General features: G+C 32.2%; 2 protein-coding genes across 2 annotated transcripts; one reads left to right on the top strand and one right to left on the bottom strand.

The window, feature by feature from the left end:
- Window positions 1–94: 94 nt before the first annotated feature.
- On the bottom strand, window positions 95–1,273 carry LOC142598082 (tyrosine--tRNA ligase, cytoplasmic-like). Its single transcript, XM_075735046.1, has 3 exons — window positions 844–1,273; window positions 655–765; window positions 95–126 (listed from the first exon to the last, which is right to left on the bottom strand). Exons 1-3 carry the CDS (start codon window positions 1,271–1,273, stop codon window positions 95–97), a joined length of 573 nt encoding a protein of 190 aa, XP_075591161.1.
- A 3,768-nt stretch (window positions 1,274–5,041) lies between these two features.
- LOC142598081 (uncharacterized) lies at window positions 5,042–6,049 on the top strand. The gene is made up of 3 exons (XM_075735045.1): window positions 5,042–5,775; window positions 5,821–5,933; window positions 5,979–6,049. Exons 1-3 carry the CDS (start codon window positions 5,042–5,044, stop codon window positions 6,047–6,049), a joined length of 918 nt encoding a protein of 305 aa, XP_075591160.1.
- The last annotated feature ends 16,123 nt before the right edge of the window (window positions 6,050–22,172 follow it).

Here is a 22,172-nt window from a genome sequence, read left to right as displayed (position 1 = left end):
AATTATCGCTGTATACATTTGATATCTCAAATTATAATACTTTTAAAGAAATTAAGTCTTACAAATCTATGGTCATTTCTTGTTTGAGGCTAAATCATAAAACATTTGTCGGTGAAATGAATAAGTCTATGTATAAAAAAGTTGAAAAATTTTATAGTAAAAAATTAAATGATGAAAATTTGCTGATAGTTTTAGGCTGTAGAAGATGTGACAACGAAAACTATCAGCTGATTCAGCCAAGTTCATATAAAGAAACAAACTTTGTGAGATTTCACCCAATTGTTGATTGGAACTATCAAGAAGTTTGGCAATTTATTCTTTATTTTGGAATTCCTTTTTGTTCACTATACTTGAATGGTTACTCATCAATTGGAGAAAAAAACAATACAAAAAAAAATAAATATCTGGTAGATAGAAAATTAACAGCATTTCACTTGCCACAAGATAAATGGAATACAGAACGAACAAATCGTTTCTAACCAACAGTACAGTTCTTCATTGAGTCGCATTTGACTGGCTGATTTTTTATTAGAAGTTTATGACTTTTCAACAAGACAAATCCTTCGTTATCAACTACAAACTTATCTAACAATGTGCTGACTGAGTCATTATTTTTCTTCTGACTTAACACACTATCTGGTTCTCCTGACAAACCTTCAAAAGATACTACATCACCAACCTCAGCATGCTTAGGAGGTTCTAATAAAATTACCTGATCATTCTTTTTATTAGACACACAAATCACCATACCGTTAGATGTAAAACCTGCTAAATTTTTCGGTTTCAAATTAGCAAGGATGAAGACAGTTTTTCCAATAAAATCCTCTTTTTTTATATACTTACGCAAGCCAGAACCAATTAAACGAAGATTTTCTTCTCCAATATCAATCTTCTCACACCAAAGCTTATCACTTTCGGGATGTTCTATTACTTCAACTACTTTTCCAACTACAATTTTCCATCTCGTTGGATCATCTACTGGTCTCGTTGTTTCAATTTTTTTTTTGTTTACCTGAAATACGGGTAATGCTTTCATTCTTTTGATGTATGCTTTTATATTTTCGTATTTAGATCTTTCAGAAATAGGACAATTGCGTATCCAGTAATCGTAGTACGTAAACAAAACATAATCTATTGATGTAGGTATCTCACCCATCAAAAATTGTTTATCACTTGCTTTTAAGTAATTATCGATTTTTGTTAATAAATTTTCAGTTAATAATAACTCATCATGCAATATATTTGTGCAAATAGATTTTAAGTCTCCTTCCATGTTTAAGGTATTGATAAGTTTTGAAAAAATTTTTTTAATGATTTCACTACCCTGATTTTCTTGAAGACTCTTTAGATAAGTGTCATATTCAATTGAGTTTATGATATCAGTTTTTTTAAAGATATCAATTATTTTATTCAAGATTTCGTCTACGTACATTAAATTATTGATAAATTAAGAAAAAAAAATAAAACTTCTATATATGTTATAATGCAATCGCAGTGTAAATTATTTGGTGTTATAAAATATTAAATTTGAAAAAAAATTGATCACACACGAGTTCTAGAAGTAAAACAAAAATGAAAGTAAAACTAATCATTTCATTGGCTTTTTTACGATTGGCGTTAGGCCAGGGTTCTGGAAGCTATGAGTCATATTTAGTAAATGATCCACCTGCTGAAGTAATTCATAAAGACCACTCTGAAAATGTATTTGAAGTTCAAATAGACTGTAAGGAAAATTTTTTTCCAATAGAAGACTTTAATAGTCAAAATGACAGCAATAAAGTCTATTTTGAGCCTGCAGAATTTTCTGAAGAATCAACAATGAAAAAACTTGGATTTAAAAAATTTGTTTCTGTTTTTGGGCTGAGAATTATTGCTGATGAAAGTGTTAGTGACGAACAAATGGCTTATGTAGTTAAAAAATACTATTTATTACTAGTATCTAATGACGAGGGAAAGCCAGATAATAAGAACCTAGTTAAATATTTACGAGATAACAACGCATCAATTTTTATTGTTAAAAGCTTTGATGTTATCCAATCCGCCCTCAACGAAAATGACCCAAATTCATTTTTCTTTAAAGCTCATTATTGTAATTTACCGATTGATTTTGAAGAATCTTCTAGGATCCAACCAAATGGTCAGAAACAACTTGCGAAAAATGAAGAAAACGATGAAAGTAAAAATGACCGAACACTTGCAATTATTAGTGATCACGTAATAGGACGAGGTTTTTTCCAACTTTTCACAGAAGAGGAATACAAAAAACTTGAAGAAAGAACGATTTTAGCAGTAAATGAAAAACGATTTTATCCAGCAAACGCAAGCTGTCCTCAAGACGATATTGTTTGTGCTGTTATTATTTATCTCAGCTGGACATTTTCATTAGTTCATGGCTACGATAGCGCCTGGTGTTCCGATTTCAACATAATGCCGGTTTGTTCTAAAAACGAAATTATAAAACATGAACCTTATATAATTAATTTGTTGAATCAACACTTTCCGAATTTCAAGGTTAATTAATTTTTAATTTTATAACATGATAGTAATTTTTTATTCCATCATTGATATAGTCAAACGATTGTCTAATTAAAAAAAATTATGACAAAATCTCAACTGAGTTAATTGAAGTTTGCCCCTATGACATTTACAAACGCAGGATAATAGAGAGAAACAAGTTTCGGATTTTTTCTAATGACTTTTGTATCTGAGATGTTAATAATTTCATCATAACAGGCAAGAAAAGTATTTTTCATTTCTGTCATTAATTCATTATGAAATTGAAATATGGAACCAACGACAATGAGGCTAAAACTATTTAGAGTGAATTTTAAAACTTACAAATCACAATTGTTTGAAATGAGATAAAGTGTTAGTATATGACAAAAATCTGAAATTAGACTGGTAGTAATATTATCGACAGTTTCCAATTCGAAAATACGCTTTATACCGCTTAATGTAGTCGCTCCTAAACAAGTGCCACCTATACGTTTGATTTCTAACTGTTCGTCAATTAATAATAATGATGTGCCAGTTCCGAAACTAGCAACCAATATTTTCTTACCTAATAGCTGATGCTCTTCTTTGGAATTCCCGTAGGCGTACCAATTATTTTTAATACAGGTAATAACGCCAGATGAAAGGGCTGTCATTTCGTCGATCTGACGAAGTGTCAAGTTACTGTCAATGCTGAGTGTTTTATATATAGAATTCGACTTTATGCCTACTAAAATAATTTCATCAGATATGTTTAAATCGCGAATGAACGAAGTTAAGGCGCGAGAATCATTTCTCAAGTCTGCTATAAGTAAAAGGCAATCATTGTCATTATCCAGCATCGGTTTGCAAGTTAGTTTTATCTTCGATGCTATAAGTTGGTTTTGATATATATGAGATATTAAAGTCTCAAATTTGTCTGACTGAACAAATATACCTATTTTAACTGAAGTAGCTCCATAATCTATCGCCACTTTGGTAACATTCATTTCACCTTTAATTCTGTTTTTATAATAAAAGATTTGTAACTGAAAAAAGAAAATAATTAACAATTATGATATATTAAGTATTTTTTAGTCTGAATCTGAAAAAAAAATAGAATTAGACTGTTCACCAATTGTTCCACTACCAGTCCAAACAGAATTTTTTTTTTTTCGCTTTTCTTTGTTAAATTTTTTTCCTTGACATGAAGAAAATTTTTCTGCAGTTTGTTTATTATAACTATTATTAATGACCATGAGTTTTTGTTTTTTGAAGGATTCTAAATTAACATTATCGGTAGGCTTGATTCTTTTGAGTTCAGCGATTTTGATCTTTTTTTTTTGGTCTTGCGCATTGTTTTTACACGAAATTTGATCGTTATCATTTAGGTCTGCGCTTAATATTAATTTATTATCTGACACGTTAAAATTTTCTATTGTAGTTAACTCAGATTGTTCCGCAGGTTCAGCAGATGTGGGAACTGATTCTAAGTGTTTTGTTTTTTTTTTCTTTTTTGTTACTTTGGATTTCTGTTTTGTGGAACTCTTTTTATAAGTTTCGTATTCGATTTCGATTTTATTGAAAAGTCGATCTAGGCGTAAATCATTTCCTTCGACATGAGCAAAATCAACCCCATATTCCTTTTGAAATCTTTTGGCAGTCTTCAAAAAATCATTTTCATTTAAATAGTTATACAAGGCTTTTGCTAGTTCCGGGCTTAACTTTTTTTTTTCGCCGTTAAAATTCATAATTTTGTTTTAAGATATGAAAAAAAAGTAGTGCTTGAAAAATTATTTAGTCCAGACCTGGAACTTTAAATTCGTAGTACTAAAATAAATACAAAATAAATTTAAAGAAATATTTTTTTGTAAGTCTAATTTATTATTATTTCAAAATAAAAAACTAATCGTGTTTATGCAAAAAACATTTTAGAGCATATATGAAGCTTGATTCGGTTAGTCCACACAAGAGAGAAAGTTCATTGTTGGCGAATTACCGCAGGCGAAAATCAATAGAAACATTTTTTGTGGCAAAGACTACAAAACGGGTTTGCAAACTTAACAAAGAAACTAATAAAAATCATACAAGCGATTCGGTTGAGAACTCTAATTTTTTTAAAGCTGCATTATATAATGAATCTCCATTTATAAAAGAAAATAATGATAATGAATTAGATAATGTTCAAAAATTACATTTTAAGTATACTTGCCTTCGAGCATTTCGGGATAAATTTATGCCACTCTGTGACGCGTTAAAGAATTCAAAAGAAAAGTTGTCGCCTTATTCACCCATTCCGATTACAAGAATTAGTAATTTAAGTATTCTCTCTGATTACGACAACGTTGAAAGTAAAAGAATATGCCACAGATGTAGTTGCGGCATACCAGAAGATTCATTTTTTCAAAATGATATTAAACCGATAAGAAGAAAGCGTCTAACTTTATCTGCAACTGAATGTATCATTGAAGATTCGTTAGAGGAAGAACTACAGAAAAAATGCGTAACTGATTTGCTTTATTCGCTAGTGGATAAAAAACGCGGCTTTGTTAGATACGCAAATTTAAAAATGATCAGACCACACATCCGATCTACGGATTGGTTTTGCGTTTTTGGCCGAAGAATAGATGCATTAGATAAAGATTTTCTTACTGAATCAGTTATTGCCTATACTAGTCAATCTACTAGGCGGATTCGCGATTACCATTACTATTCTAATTTGATGAATTCTCATGATATTGCGGTTATTTGCAAAAAAGGCATTAAGTTACAATATACAAACCAAGACGATTTTTTCATTCTGAAAACTCCTGAATATGCACTTTATGGAATTTTTGACGGTCATGGACAGCATGGACACTTAATAAGTAATTTTGTGCAGAAACTTTTGCCTTATTTAATATTAAGTGACGTCGAGTTCGAAACTAATATTCATTCTGCTATGACGCGCGCTTTTTCGCAAACTCAAGAGTTGATCGAAATAACGTCTGGTCACATAGTCGGAGGTTTCAACGCTAAACTAAGTGGAACTACGGCCGTTATTGTACTTGTTAGAGGAGAATCAATTACAGTTGGCCACGTTGGAGATAGTAGAGCTATTGTAACGAAGAAAAGTGGCAAGAACGTAATTGGTGTTTCTTTAACTCAAGATCATAAACCAGAAATGCCAGAAGAACGAGCGAGGATTGAGCAAGCGGGCGCGTCAGTTAAACTTTTGGAAGGTGATGTGTGTCATCGAGTTTTCGCTCCCGGTGTTAAGTTACCTGGTCTTTCAATGTCGCGTGCTCTCGGAGATATCAAAGCGTCAGTGTGCGGGGTTTCTTCAATCCCTGCAGTTAACACATATAGAATTGACCCTGATGATTTGTTGGTAATCCTGGCTTCAGACGGAGTTTGGGAATTCATTTCTACTCAGAAATGTGCTTCGATCAGTGGTAGGCACGGTCCTAAAGAATCTGCTGGTAAGTATTTTTTTTTTCAAATTTTTTTAGACTTGATTATTAAAGCTTCTTGTGAAGTATGGTTAGCTGAAGAAGGTATCGTTGATGATATCACTTGTATTTGTGCTAGCCTATAATTTTTCATACATATTTCTTTGCATTAAAGCTAAACTGCTTAAATTTGCAAGCACACACGTGTTTCTATCTTACCATTACGTACCATGCCTGACTGTGAACTTAGTTTGAGGATAACTAAACTAGAAGAAGCTGTTGAAAAACTCCAGCAGACCGTTATTTTAAATCAGGAAACCTGTATGAGTGCTATTTCTTTAGTTTTCGGAGAAATTAAAAATATTTACACTCGGCTAAAAACTGATAATAATTTAGTTAAGTACGTTAAAAAAAAATTTAACTTTTAGAATTTACTCAAATTCTTCATTAATTGAAAATTTTTCGGGCAACAGCAAGCAAATTGATCCTGTAATATGCAACTTGATTTCTTTGTCGAAGTCCAGTGAATTAACTGACCCTGTTACTAATTTGAACCAAACTAGCTTACCTGAACTATCTTCTCCTATTCGAAAAATCTTGGATCAAACTTCAAAAATTTACTCTGGCTTACAAACTAACAACCACAGTATTGATAAAAAACATGGTGAACTCAGCGACGCAGACGAACACATACATTTGCACGATTCTCGCGGCAATCTGCGATACGATGTTATTCAAGATTTAGAAAATCATTTGCATCAAAGTAGCAACAATGCTAATGCTTACTTGGCTAATCTTGATAGTTTGAATGCAGTATTGGATGGAAAGATAAACAACACTGAAAAAATGAACAAATCTAGTCCTTCCGGAGCTTTTTTCGATGTGAATTCCAAGTTGTTGTGGGTTGAGAAACAGATTCTTGGAGAATTGAAACAAGACATCAAATTTCTAAACTCGTGTTTCTTACTTAAACAGTGGTATTGTTTTGTTTGCAATACAACTGTTATCAATGAAAAACCTGGCGTCCATTTTTGCTATTCGCGCGTTTCGAAAGGTGTCGTTTGCAATTATTGTGGGAAATTCACTTCACGAATGCCGGACTTACGTGTCCACTTCAGAAAAATTGTTTACTGCAAATTAACAAGAAAGCATTTAGAAAGTCAGTATTGGAAGTATTTAAGTTACCTCATTAATAAAATTAATTCTATGGGAAAGCAATCCGGTTGTACGATTGACCTTGCAATACCAGAGAACGTTGAATCAACAATTTTAAATGAAAACGCTTTAGAGATGAAGAAAATTAACAAAAAAGTCGCTAATGATTAGCATTTTTTAAACCATGATATTAGCTGAGTTCAACATTTTTCTTATGATCAATGATTTTTATTTTGTTGACGTGTAGCTCGTAAAATTTTTGTAATAAATAATTAAAAATTCACTTTCATGATATAACTATATTAATTAATTTATAGATGGTTGGAATCATTTATGTTTCAAATCTACCTAGTTTAATAACACCAAAAGAAGTTCGAACTTTGTTTGAAAAGTCAGGAAAAATCACTAGATTGTATTTGAAATCTCGGAATGAGTCCGAAACTGCGAACAAATCAAGCTCAGTGAAGAAGTTAGCAAAAAAAAAAAAAAATTTTGATGAGGGCTGGATTGAGTACGAAAACAAGCGAGATGCGAAGAAAGCAGCGTGTTTATTTAATCAACAAATGTTGAGTTCTAAAAGTAAGTCGCAAAAAAATGAAGTTTTAATCCATGTTACATATTTAAAGGGTGTCGAGTGGAAGGATATAAAGAACTATGGCTATCTTAAAGCTCATTACCAACGTGCAAGAATTGCCAGTGAAAAATCGCTTAGAGACATCGAACTTAATAAATATCTCGAGGACAGATATGAACACAAGAAACAGATTCAGAATAATGCGGTTAAATAATTAAGTAATAATGTGATTTTTCTTTTTTTCGAAAAAAAAAATAAGTGCCTGTGAATAATGCTTAAAATTGATGGTTAAGGTAGAAAAAAAAAATCACACGTTTATAGGATTCTATGAAACTCTTAGAAACTTAAACGTTAGTCCATATGCTGCGTTTTTTAATTTTCAAAAACAAGATGGACTACGTGTACACTCCCTTAAACCTTTGCACGACTCCAGTCTAGCAGCTGACGATACTTACGAATCGTATTTTCACGCTAACCTTGAATTTCAATTAAAAGAAGTCAAAGAAGAGTGCTTTAAGCAGTTTTACTTGGCCGTGTCTCCATTATGTACCAACATTGTGGGGATTTTGTACTATTCCAAAGAAATTTACGCTAAAATTATCTCGTGTATAATTGATGCTAGAACGTTTCCGTGTTTTTTGTTCGGTTTGATTATAGCTTTGGTGCGAGATTTAAACAAGAACATCAATTTGGAGTTTTTGTGCGACGTTATTAAACTTGCGTTTTATTTCTTATCTACGCTTTCGAATTCAGCGCTAATAGTAGAGCTATTAGAATTTTTAAGCTACCTTTTGTTTGTTTTTAGCGACTATCACCGAGATTTTGACAATATTTACGTCGAAACTTATGTTCAGTTTTTTCTGCATTCCAAAAAACTGTATGTTCGAGAATTTTCTGCTCAATCGCTTGGATACGCTTTACGAAAAACTGCGAACGATAAAATCTTGTTTAGCAAAAACGTAAAAAAAATAATTAACACTGTCATTTCAGACGATTTAGCTCATAGCGTTTTCGCAAACTTGGTGTTCGGGTTAGAGTTAGATACGAGTGCAACCTTAAATGAAACACATGAAATTGATGATGAATGTTTTGAAAGCAGTTTTAATTCGACTGATACCAACTCAGCAGATGATGAGTTTGCCTACCACAATATGAATTTGAAAAAAATTATGGATGTTATTACTGCATCTAGAGAATGGAGTCTGAACAAAGAAAAATTTCACGACTATGCTTACATTTTTCTTTCTTGTTCATTCAACTCAAAAACTAGTTTCGATGCTAATATAGTGTTCACTATACTTGATTTTTTCTCTCAGTTTTTTGAAAACTATTCGTCTGACAAACCTGATCAGTATTACATCTTCTGTTCAATTTTTTATTACTACACTGTACTTATGAGAAATCAGCTAAAGGAATGTTTAGAAGGTAATTTGGAAAAATTTCTAGACTCAATATGTAAATCTAACTTACCGTTAAGTTTTAAACGTTTGATCCATTATTTATTGTTAATCGCTGAATGTGATTGGAAGTCAGAAAAAAATGCTCTTTTATTTAACTACTACAAAGAATCTAAATATAAGGAATCCATATATTACTGCTTGGCAGTTCTAATAATTAACGACACAATGCTACCGATTGAAAATCGAATTTTGCTTTTGAAACGTTCGTTTCAACTGTTGCCTCTCGATCAATTTGTACACATCTATAATTCTTTGAACGAAAATTTTTTTTCTGACGCGACCTACGTTCCTGATTCAGCGCTATTCTGTTTAAGTTTTTTCAGCGATTTGCTTCTACCTTCCTATGTTGTCAAAGCACAGAAGAAATATGTTACTCAAATTGATATATTTTTTTATCTAAGTGAGAATGTATTTAATCGTTACGAATGCCAGCTTGACGAAACAAGTTTGACCAAAACTTTACAGTTTTTAACTTCGCTCTTGGAAAATAACTTTACTGACATGAAGGAAGTTTCGAAAAAAACCTTAGCACTTATAGAATCTTGTTTGTTTTATACGGTAGGTGACAGAAACAGCCTCAAGTTGAATAATTCACTGAGTTCTAACGCGATACTCCAGCAACTGTCTTGTTTCCGTAATGAGGGTTCAAAAAAGTCTTTGCTTTTCTTGACAGATATCTTGCGCGATAAAAAAAACTTCTCCCATTTGAATGAAGTTTTATTCCATTGGAGAAATTTAATGAAAGGCGTTGACCTGAGCTTTCACGACTTCGCATCACTGGTTAATGATCATTTGTGTATCAACAACAAGTTGACTTGTTGTCCGTATTTCAATGCTGTTAAAACTGCAGCGTTCAATTATCTAGACTTAGACTTCCGGTTTGTTCTGACTTCTGTTTGCGTTTTTTCAGTTTTTTCGAAATTCATAGAAAACTCGAAACTATCAAATCTCGAACTTACAATAGGCAATGATACGTTAAATAATTTAATTGAAAATCTAATTTCGTGCGTAAGTTTTCCTAATTTAGCTGTTTCCTACTCTGCTCAAAATTTACTTGCAAAACTTTTAGAGTCTCTGGTTCAAAAGGTTCGCACATTCGCCAGCAGCCACAGCGAAAACACGAAGCTACAAACCCAAAGTACGCTCCAAAATTCGTTGTCAGCTTTGTTAAAAAATCAAATGGAGCTCGTAAGCTTACCAAATGCTTTAGATTCTGCTAGAACAAAAAGTGATTTAATTGACAAATGCATAAAATGTTATGATTCGATTAAAAGTTTCGATTACAACAAATCTTCTGACGCGTCTCTGGAGTTCAAAAACAAATTCACTTACTATGTATATTCTATGATGTTTAACGCTTTTTGGTTTCAAAGCTATTATTCATTTTCTCCGGTGATAAACCAGTTAATTGCCACAGCTGTTCGATTAAACGTCAACATTAAAGATCTTCACTCAAACTTGTTTTTTTTGCAATTGTATTGTTTAAAAAAAATCGTTTCTACATTTTCTAATACCAAAGTATCAAATCATAATTTGGTTGACGAATTAAATTTAAGCTTTGAAAGATCTTATGATGAACAAGAACCGTACACAACGCTTTTAAATTATTATCTCAAGTTCAATGTGCAACAAGTTAAGATTTTAGCAAATAGATTGCCTGATGTATCTATCATTAACTTCAGTACTGCAAACATCGTGATAAATCGAATCCGATACCTGGAATTCATGATTAACTTTGTTAGACAAATTGTTTCTAGCTTTAAAAATGAGATGAATTACGAGTATCAACGTTCTGAAGCGACGTTTGCAGATCTACAACTAATTTTGGCAACTGAGCTGATCAGTTTATTACTTAAAAAAATCAGTGTTGTTCATTCTAAAAAAATTATTTCACTTGTTTTTACAACCGAACAATTAAATGACTTATACGATAATATTGCTACCGAGTCTAAGCAAAGTATTATCAATTCACTTCTTGAAATTGTAAATGAGCTTATGCCACTTTCTAAAAATTCAATGCTTGCAACCAAAAAAAAATCTGCCGATGATGTAAACATTTATCAAGTTGTTTATGATTTGGTGTTGAATCACCTTTTACTTTTGGACAATAAAAAGTGCCATATTCTTTGTTTAAAATTTATCAAACAAAACAGCACTGCAATTTTCGGTCGCCGAGTTGTTACCGCGGACTTATACGAAAAGTTAGAACTGTGTATTAACTCAAAGCACGGGTTTTTAAAGGCTATACAAACTGAACTAGGATCAATGTCTTTCGCGCTAGGCGACGACGTTAACAAAGAAATTTTAATGTATTTGATTTTTACCAACGTCACCAGAAGTAGATCTAAAAAGTCACGTTGCTTCCTAAGTACTTTGTTTACGAGGTTTGATATTGTTTGGAATAAAGAAGCTTTGAAAATGATTAGCCTGATAATGAATAAACTGTTGCTCGAAACTTCATACGATTTAAATATTTCTTATGTATCGAAAGCAACTCATTTTATTAATCAATGTATTTCTAACGTAAAATCTCAGATGACTTACAAATCTATCTTTGAATCCGCACCTGTTCACGATATAATGATTCATGAAAAACTAGCTTTACTGTACAAAATAAGCAAAGGGAATGTTTCCATTCGAGAAATTATTAAATTTCCTTTTGAACTGTTCAAAACATTGGAATTGGTTTTAGAAATGTTTACTTTACTATATTCTAAAAGCTTTGTTGACGATTCTTTTTGTTATCTATTTTTTAATCTTTTAGTGGTTTCATTGTTTGAGCTTTTCAGCACGCTATCACGCAAGATCAGTAGTTTAAAACAAACCGACAATGAGTTCTCAGATTTTATTGATGAGAATACTGCTTTTTTTGCATGTTTAACGAAAAGCACAAAAACAGTCTTGAAGTCATGTTTGAACTACACTACCCGTTGCATTATTCAATGCAATCATTTTGAAGAAATGCAAAAACTGTGCACACCATTTATTTATGAAATGATTGATTTAATTAGTGAGGAGATTAATGGTTATTGTGTGAACTTCCACTGTTTACCGTCATATCAAACTACAAAATTTTTATACTTTTTCTTTACCAATGAACAAGCATGTTGGTGTTATTCTCTGTATTCAGAAGTCATCGCAAAAATTTTTTCTGCGGTTGATGTGTCGACTTTTCAACTGCCAAAGAATATTTCGACAAATTCATTGGCAAACTTCAACGGAGTATTTGACTTAATAACCGTCGTGAACATTCTGATAAAAAATATTTTACGCAGCAACAACGTCAGGCTTTTTGAGGTTATGACTAAAGAAATTTCTAGAGGTAAGAAAGAAATAGTTACAAAAATTTCAAAAAAAGAACTAGATGAAGCAGACTATGTTTCCAGTGACGATGAAGACGAACTCAGTGCAGAGGACAACCCAGAAGTTTTGACTAAATCACAATCAATCATGTTTAGTTGTAACCAACAATTGTGGGACTGCTTAATTTTAAATTATTCTTGCGTTATTAACTTGCTAACATTCGCTACTAAAGTTTCTTCAGCTCTTTTGTTAAACCATGAAATGTTGGTTTTTCGAAAAATGAAACATTCTATTGAGGTTATCATTAACACGATTCGTTATTCCAAAGTGAGCAACGCTGCTTCTTTGATTAACAAAGACAATATGGATAAATTACTCAAGATTCTTGTTTTTTCTTTACCACATTACAACGAGTTCGTTGAGTCTAATGTGCAGATTATTAGTCTGAAAAAATTTAAGAATAAAGAATATTTTTACATTGTACTGTTGACTACGATTACGTCTCTGCTTGAGTCTGTTTTTAATGTAGTAAGCTTTTCTGTTAGCGCTGAAAAATCTTTATTGGCACTTGATAATTTTGAGTTTTATTCACAGCTGTTTAAATACTTTATTTTCATTTACAAGATGACTACATTGGACACCATTGAAATAAATAGATTACTGTTTAAACTTATCATACTAATTTCCATAGGGTACAATATATCTGAAATTGAAAACTTATCGCAATTTTGGAACGAAGCAACTAATATTGGAAGTATTGTTAAATATATCAACTCTTCAGAAGATGCTTACGCTGTTCAATTTTTTTCCATACTCAGCATCAAGGTTGTTAAAAAATTAAACGAAAACTCGCTTAAAAAGGCTCAAGAAGTTTTTTTGACTCTGATTTTTTCTTATTTACTTGTGCATGCCGGCGGCTCGACCAGTCTAGAAGACCTAAAAATAAATATTATCAGCTATTTATTGAACCACGGACTTATTTTTTCGATAACTACTAAAAATAACGATAAGTACCACATTCAGAAGTTAGTTTCTTCTTCTGCCCGAAACACTTGGTTTTTCGATTATGCTCCGGTATTACTGGAAACTATTTCTAAAATCCAATCAGACAGCAACACTAATATAAGTCTCTTACTTTGTTTACAAAGATTTTGGAGTTATTTCTTCTCTTCATTGGCCTCTTCAATTACTGAAAGTAAGCTTGACGATGAAAATCAGGTTTCAGCTTCAGCTGGATTTATCTACTCATATTTGCGTTTTTTGAAAAACGTTCAGGTGGAGTCACGCAACGCAGATGCTTGGGTTACTTCTCGAAAGGTTTACGAATTTTATATTATGGTGGTCCAAATGGTGATTAAATATTTACAACCTTGCGCAAACTCGATAAGTTGTTCGATGAACGAATCTGAATGTATAGATCTTTACTTCGACATATCAGCATCATTCAGTGAAATGGTTTGTAACGATCCGGACGTCAGCTGTAAAAGCTTAGATGTTTTTTTTTCAAAACTAATTTCAATTCAAAGCGTCGAAAGACAAGATGCACTTCAACTATTGTTCAAGATGAAGGATAATTTGTCCATGCATACTATCGAGACTTTTCTCTATCCGGTAGCTTTGACTAACTTAATTCAGAAAAAATGCTACGACCAACAATCCTACCATGGAGAACTTGCTCTAGCAGCGCAGAGATTGTTATATTTCTGTTTCACGAAGATTTACGACAAATCTTTTTTAAATACTTTGATTTTGGTACACAAAGACATCCGTGACGAAACTTTGGCTAAAAACCACAGAGAGTCGCTTTTGAGGTTTTTCATCGGGCTTCCATCCGTAATCAATACTCAGCTAGATCAAGAGGTTAAGTCTACAAAGATACACACAAATAACCTGTTCCAAGTCGTTCTTCCAATTTTGCGTTACATCGCTTTTCCAACGCTTTTTGCAAAACACCGCGTAGCTGGGAAAAGATATGTACAACGCGATAAATCTATGGTGAAGACAGGCGAAAAGTTAGCAATAAACTCGCTTGCGGTGGGCGCTCTACTGAAAAGTATTCAGTATTTAGAGGAAATTCACAAGCGGAAAGAACTTGTGATGTTGATTGGCGCAATAATCAAATGTTTAGTATGCACTGATGTAAAAATTCGGGAAGCTGCGCGTAAATCGTTGCGTTATTATGTTGAAAATCTTCCGTTCAGTGACACTTTGTTTTTATTTTCGAAGTTGAAGCAAAAAATGCAGAAGGGTTTAGCTCGAGTCTCTTATAATGTAACTGTTTCTGCTTTGCTGCAAGTAATCTTGCCGATTGAAAAAGCGCGGAAAAACGAGCATCGACAACTCAAGTCTGAAGATGAGAAATTAGTGCCGTCTTTCTTGCCTATCGGACTGGAAATTTGTGAAGAAGAAATGCACAGAATTTTTTTGAACGAGTCAAATTACGCCGTTGTGGTGGGAAAAAATACGAAGAAAAGTATGGATCCAACCAAGAAGGCTTTGGCTAAGGAATATTACAAATTAGAAGCTCACAACATTATTGCCTGCTTGGTTGCGTACCTTGACTTAAGCTACATATCGACCAGAATCATAAATTTCTTGCTAGGCATGTTGTCTGGAAAATCGTTTTACTTTAAAGATACTTTTACAGGATTAACTATACCATTTCTAACGCGGATTTCGGACTTGATTAAAAATGTTCTGCTGATGGCACTCAACAGAAGTGATAGGTCTCCTGAAAAGTACATTTCTTTTTTCATTGAACAAATGAAGGAAACTTTGAAAATGCATTTAGAAATTGCTTTACGCCAAGAAAATTACAAAAATTTCAAAACGTTTATGCAAGTATTTGGTATCAAGATCGACTCTACGCCGATTTCTAAAAAAAATAACAAACTAACTTACGAGGAAAAAAAGTCTTTGGTTTACACGTTGCAACCTTGTGTCGCCTCAGGCGAGCGTCTGGAAAATCATTTCGTGCAAAAAAAGTCTACTTATGACAAGTCGATTCAAGCAAAACTTCTTGCTCAATATTTGATTGACTTTTTGCTAACTTTTATCAGGTCAAACGTCGTTAGTAATCCTGACTACCAGCAGAGATTGCTCGAACTTCCGAATTTAAACGAGCTGTATGTAATATTGTTTGATATTTTATCATCAGAGCTTTATACGCTTAAATCTGGCTGCGCTTCCATTATTTACTACTTAATCGAGACAAAAATGAAGACCCTGACCAAATTATCTACTGATAGCTTCGCTCAAGATTCTCTGTTATCGCTGGAAAAGATAAAACTCTTGCTCCAATACGTTTCGGATTCTTTCTCGAGACTTCCTACCGTTTTGAACGAAAGTTCCGCAACTGTTGTCACGGTCAACAATAAACTGGTTCTGCGGCTCATAGTTCTTTTTTCTTGCAAAAAATACAAAGATGTTTATGGAAGTTTATATGTACTGCTGAGCGAGTTAAACTTTATCAAAAGCCTATTAACAACTCTTAGCTTATTTTTAACGAACCAAAAAGTTTTCTCAAACAAAATCCTACAGGCGATTTCGAGCTCTCTAGAGATATTTAATTACATCATTTCTCAACAGCCAATCAATTACAAAGTAGCCTTGTTTGAAAATAAAAACGTTGCGTCGTCTGAAGATAAAACTGTAGCCGTTAAAAAGTCTCCATTTTCCGAAGATAGCGTAAAAATGATTCATAATATCTCAAATAATACGCTTAAATTACTCGTAGCCAATGCACATAGCCAACTTTCGTATAAAGATAACTTCATTGAAAATAAAATACTTCGCATAGCTAAAGTAACTCTCGCTAATTATCTTTTGAGGTTTCCTTTGAGCAGAAAGAGGATTCTAGACTTTTTTAATAATATTCTAGTTCAACTTAACTCCACCGATGAACGCGTTCATTTTATCGCTTTGACAATACTGATGAACATTTTTTTAAACATTCCTGCTTCTTTCCTTTTGGGTCCAGTTGTATTGCCGTCGCTTGTTTTGGTTGCTTCGCTTCTCGACAAATTGGCACGGGAAAAAGAGTTAAATTTTGAAGCAAACAATTCGATCGAGCATGTTTACTACGTCTATTTGTTCAAGATATTAACCAAACTCTCTAGTACGTTGGACACTTATGATTTAGTGATTAAATGTGCTCAAGCCATATCAAAAAACATTTACGGCTTGATTTTGCTCTGTCTAATTACTATGAAAGTATCGATCGAGAACAAAATTTACAACACTCACTACGAGTTGCAAAATAAAATGTTTAGTATCTTCTTAAACTTTGGAGACCTCTCGCCCAGTTCTTCTAAGCTCTATGCTAAACAAGAGAGTAAATATCAGTCAGAACATATGATTTATGCGTATTCAGCTGATAAAACCGATCTCGTACTGTGGAACACAAACAAAAACAACGATAGTAGAGATTTATTACTTTTACATGACTACTATTATCATTATAATATACTAAGCGCTCTAGCGGATTATTTATTATTTGCATTATCGCACGAATCAACAGATCTCATTAGTTATTATTGCAAAAATAATACTAAGTTCTTATTGATGATTGAAAAGCTCACAATTCTCGTAGTTGAGTCAGCTCTCTCAGCTGACCCTGTTCCTCTCCCAATGAGCCTGCTTTTCAAATTTCTTGTTGGCATAATAAAAAACAAATTGGATGCAGATCACGACAGAAACGCTGTAATAAATTCCACATATAGTATTTTAATGCAAATTAACAAGCTTGGCAGTTCCATTATCGAAGATGTCTTAAACAAAGCTATCAATAATTTTAAAGTCGCAGAGCCAGATAACTTGATCTTTTTGTATCCTAACGGTTTAGGCTCGTTGATAGTTGCTGCTAATCATTTAGAATAATTTCTTATTTTTCAACATATGATATAACAAAGTTTGTGATATTTAATTTTTGCTTGTTAAAATTTAATGCCATTTATGACATTTTGGAAGTAATCGTATAAACTAGTTGTTATTGCATTTAGACTTCCATTTATCTGTTTACTCATGTATTTTAACGCTTCTTTATGCGACTGAGACTGTTGCAATCTAGTATTTAGTTTTTTTATGGTGGAGGCTTTAATACTATTTAATTCAAGGTCTGAAAATTTCTTGACTATGTCGACTATAACTTCCGGATTTTCTCGTAAAATAGAATAACCTTCGTTCATTAATATTCTAAATAATATTTCACCAGCCTTTGTATTACCGTTGTTTGTATTGATAGAGTTGAAATTTACTTCGTAAATATGCTTATTGTTTAACAGCTCGTCAAAAACGCTTTTTAGATTTTCGACCGAAAAACCCGTCGTCTCTTCTAAGTAAGAATTGTCATATTCATTGGTCAAGTTAATAACACCGAGGCCAAACATTTCAGTTTGTAAAAAGCCGTCAAATTCAAGCATCTTAGACGCTACAATATGATTTATCTGATTATCGAGATCGAGACTAAATTTATTTTCTCGACTACGCGAAATGAGATCAAGACTATAGCTTTTCGAGCTTCGCGTTAATTCATCTTCTGTATCTTGCTGAGATATATACATTAGTTTGTCGTAAATTTTTTTTTTGGGCGCCAAGTCTAAAAAGTTGCAGTATTTTTTTATTAAATGATCGAAATTAGCTTTGACGCTATATCCAGTCAAAATTAAAACGTTGTTTATTTTGGATTTTAAGCAATAAACTCGACCTTTTACCACTGCAAGCATTTCATTTGTTAATTTGAACGCAGCCCGTTCAAACCCAAAATCATTACCTGGAGACGAATCCAAAATAAAACCAAAGTCAATGTGTGCTATGCTTCCGACATCTTTGATCATTATATTTGCATTATGTCTGTCTTTAATTTTTAGTATAAAGGAAATTAACGACGCTCCTACTAGACTTGTTAAGAATTTCCACTGCAATCTCTGTAACTTCTGAAAATCAAATTTGCTCAATACGGTAAAGTAAGCATTGATTGTTGAATAGCCTTCTTCAGCTATTTCATGTCTACTTTTGCATGATTCTAAAACTTCTATTATTCCTCCCTCATATATTAATAAATTGTCTGTTTTGCTGTCATGGTCTTTTTTGTGTCTACAACATACGGCACAAGAAAGCACGTCGTATGTTAGCAGCTGAACTGGAAAACTGAATTTTGTGAAAAGTCGATTAATTTGTTTTGAGACTTGGCAAACCAGATCATCATTACGAATTTCGTCTTTTGACTTCACAATGAAAGCTTTACTTGAGTTATCTTCATAAATAAACTTAATTAAATAAGGAGCCTTAGCCGCGCTTTTCATGGGTTTCAAAGATTCAATATCTATTGCTCGTATTAATTTGTTGGTAAAAAAGAAATCAACCACCTGATTGTTAGTACAATGTTTATCTAATGACGCTTTCATGATTAACTCTTGAAGGATTGTTTTTCGTTCGCAAACTGGCACGAAACTTAACTTGTATGAAACTTCAACCAAGCCGATATAAAACTGAATTGAGGTTTCCAATGTATTATATTTAGATAACATTTCGTCAAGTGATAATAATTTAAGCAGTAGATTTTTGATTTCAACATTGGAAAGATCAATGTGTTTTGTTCTATTGCCACAAACTGGCTTACATAACACCTTTTGCGATGTTATGCAATTGGTGGGGTTTTGTTTGTACACTTCAATAACACATAATATGGTACTTAAAACTCTGTTGTATTTACTTGTTAAATGCCAAATCCAATTAAGTCTTAAGTGCGGCGACCAAACAAATTTGTAAAATACTTTACATATTCGTTGATCGTCATGTTTCATTGAAAGTTCAATTAACCACGGTATCTGCAATTTTAAGGCTTGTTGAAAACTGTCAGCTTTATGAACTGTTTTAGGGTCCTGGAGAAGTAAAAATATCACGCTCAGTACTCTTTTTATAAAAATCAAATACTCATCATAAGTTAAATTAAGTATATTCATCGAAGTTATTATGTCAATTGTAATGGGCAATTTATTAATTAATTTTGTGTAATCTTGCTTCAACTTTATACTTTTCGTCTGTTTTGGACTTTTTGCTTGGCTAGAAGACTTATCAGCATTGTCTTTAGCATTATTTTTGACGTTTCTTAGAAAACGTAATACGTGGCTAATGTATAAATTGAAATATACATTTTGACTAAAATTGATAGGAAAACCTACTACGTCTTGAAAGATTGATTCAAAAAGGTAGAAGTTTGAATCATTTATAATTTGTTGAATTAATTTATTTGGCTTTAAGATATTTGATCTTTTGGGAATGATTAAGGCAAGTAAATTATTTATTTCACTTTTGAGTTGGTTGAGTAGAAAATATTCAACTTCTTCATGCTTTGAACTGCAACACTCACTATGCAACAATTTACTGCTTATTCTGGTTTTGCTCTTTGTACTAATGTTTACGTTTTGCGAATTTGGCCCTCGTTTTTCCAATCTAGTAAACAAAGCCATGTATAACTTTTCAATTTCTAAGTCTTGAATAGCCAGTAAAAATCGGCTGTATTCTAAAAAAAAATTCTTTTTACATTTCTCAAAGGTCGTTTTAATTATATCAAATAAATCTTTGAGCAAGTTCAACTGTGACATTAACATTCTTAAACGCACTACTGAACACAAAGAAGTTATTTCAATGTTTTCTAAATGACTGTATCTGACTTGAAATACCTGAATTAATAAATTTAAAACAAGATTTTTCAAGCTAAGTTGTATTGAGGAGCAGAAAGCATCGTCAAACATGGTTATTTTTTCAAATCCTATGCGCGGATTTTTCACAGTAATATGTTTATTTTGTTCAATAATGTAGTTGCTTTTGCTAATAAAATTTTTTAGTTGAGGGATGTTCAAACGGTTATAGCCCAGATCAGCGCTTAGTGATTCTATATAAGCAGATACATTCAAGATTTTTTTGTATTGTTGGTTTGTGCCATTGCTTTTTTGATGAGCCAAAAATGAGGTTGTCGCAATAATATTTTTTAAAGTGCAAATGACTTTTAATATGTTACAGTATATCGAAACGATTGATTTCAAATATTCTATTTTATTGTTGTCAGTACAAGTTGCTACAGTTAAGATAAATGTAACATTAGTGTTCTGATCCGTTCGTCCTGATACAATGTCGAGAAAGTAATGATAAATTTTGATCAGCTCTCTTGTTAAATTAACTGTATGGTCTGATAAATTTATAAAGTCAAAGAAGTTTAAAATAACTCGAAACAAACTATCGAGTATTATTAATTCTTCGGCATTTGTTTCGTATAAACATGAAAGCCTCGTTTCGTTTGTCTCGTTTTTTATGTAATCATATAAATAAGCTTCGGGTAAAATGGTTGATTTTAATTCAGTAGCTTTTGATAAAACTAGATGTGCGGGATAAAAACTTAACGCTCTTCGAAGGTAAAACTGATGTTTTGCATTTAAAATGATTATCAAGTCAAGAATGAACGCTTCATAGGTGAATAATGCTTTACTTTTTGGTTCAAACATCATAAAGTTTGTTTTTTCTTGAGTGGAATAAAAGTTAAACAAATAGTCTAGAAGGATTTGTAAAATTTTGATCACAACATTTGCGGTATCTAGCTTGAGTAAAGAATTAATCCATTCTTCTCGATAAATATCTAGTAAAGATATAATTAACAGAAATTTCAAAACGTCTATATTGTCTGAATACTGTTTTTTTAATAAGTTACAGACGAAACATAATATATCATATAATTTTCTATTACTGTCATGCAAAATTTTTTTGATAAAATCTTCGTCTGTGAGTAAACTGAGTGCTGAATTGATATTGCTAAAAGAATTGAAATCAAATTTTTTTATGTACTCGTGGTATTTCAAATAACAGCTAGAAACGAATACAAAAGATAAATTGAAATTTAAAAGAACAGATTGTATGATTTTTACCGAAAATAAATCATTTGTTAATAGTTCTTCCAACAAATTTTTGTTACACGTGAGATTGCTTACTTTTTGAACAATGGTCAAAATAAGAATTTCAATTTTATTTTTAATGTCGACTAAAGTAAATGACTGTTCAGTGAAGTTAAGAAGAATATTATCTTTGAAATATCTTTTGAATTCACGATTAAGTTCATTATGGGTTGTTTTTTCGTTTAAAGTGTTTTTCCATGTAATTAAATTATCGATTTCTCTGCTCAAATAGTTATCTGGGAACTTGGATTGATACTCAGCAATGAGCATCATTGTAATTGGCAGATTGTAATTTAGGTTACGGTACAAAAAGAGAAGATTGTTGTTGAGTTTAAACGTATGACGCCACACGGCTATCGTGATAACTAATGTGCTCATCAATTGAGAATAAGATACATTGATGTTTGATTTGTTTAAATTGTCTTGTTGGGTAAGATCTAGTATTATTGTGTTTAATTTCTTTTTATAATCAAAAGAGTTTGCATTAAGGACATCCTTCATGGCTGAGTGACTAGTCAACAAACTTCGAGTGTATACTGTGTGATGTCTTAGACAGTAGTCTTGCAAATTTAAATGCACGTTCAGATTTGAAAATGATGCTAATTTTTCAATAATTTTGTTAGATACCACAATTAAGTTATTTATTAGTACGTTGTATTTGGAATGCTTGTAAAATCCTTGCAGTCGTTTTCCGCACGGCAGCAACTTTGGCAAGGAGAGGCTCGTAATTAATAATATAGCTCGACTAAACAACAATTCGAGTAACGGTGGAATTGATAAATAATTATATTTGTAATGATTTGTACGCATTTGATGGGCACAAGTACGCTCT

The sequence above is a fragment of the Dermatophagoides farinae genome, unplaced genomic scaffold (genome assembly GCF_024713945.1).
Source record: "Dermatophagoides farinae isolate YC_2012a unplaced genomic scaffold, ASM2471394v1 contig6, whole genome shotgun sequence".
NCBI classification, from domain to species: domain Eukaryota; kingdom Metazoa; phylum Arthropoda; class Arachnida; order Sarcoptiformes; family Pyroglyphidae; genus Dermatophagoides; species Dermatophagoides farinae.
Note: the sequence above shows the minus strand (reverse complement) of the source record. Positions and strands in the feature narration are given on the sequence as shown.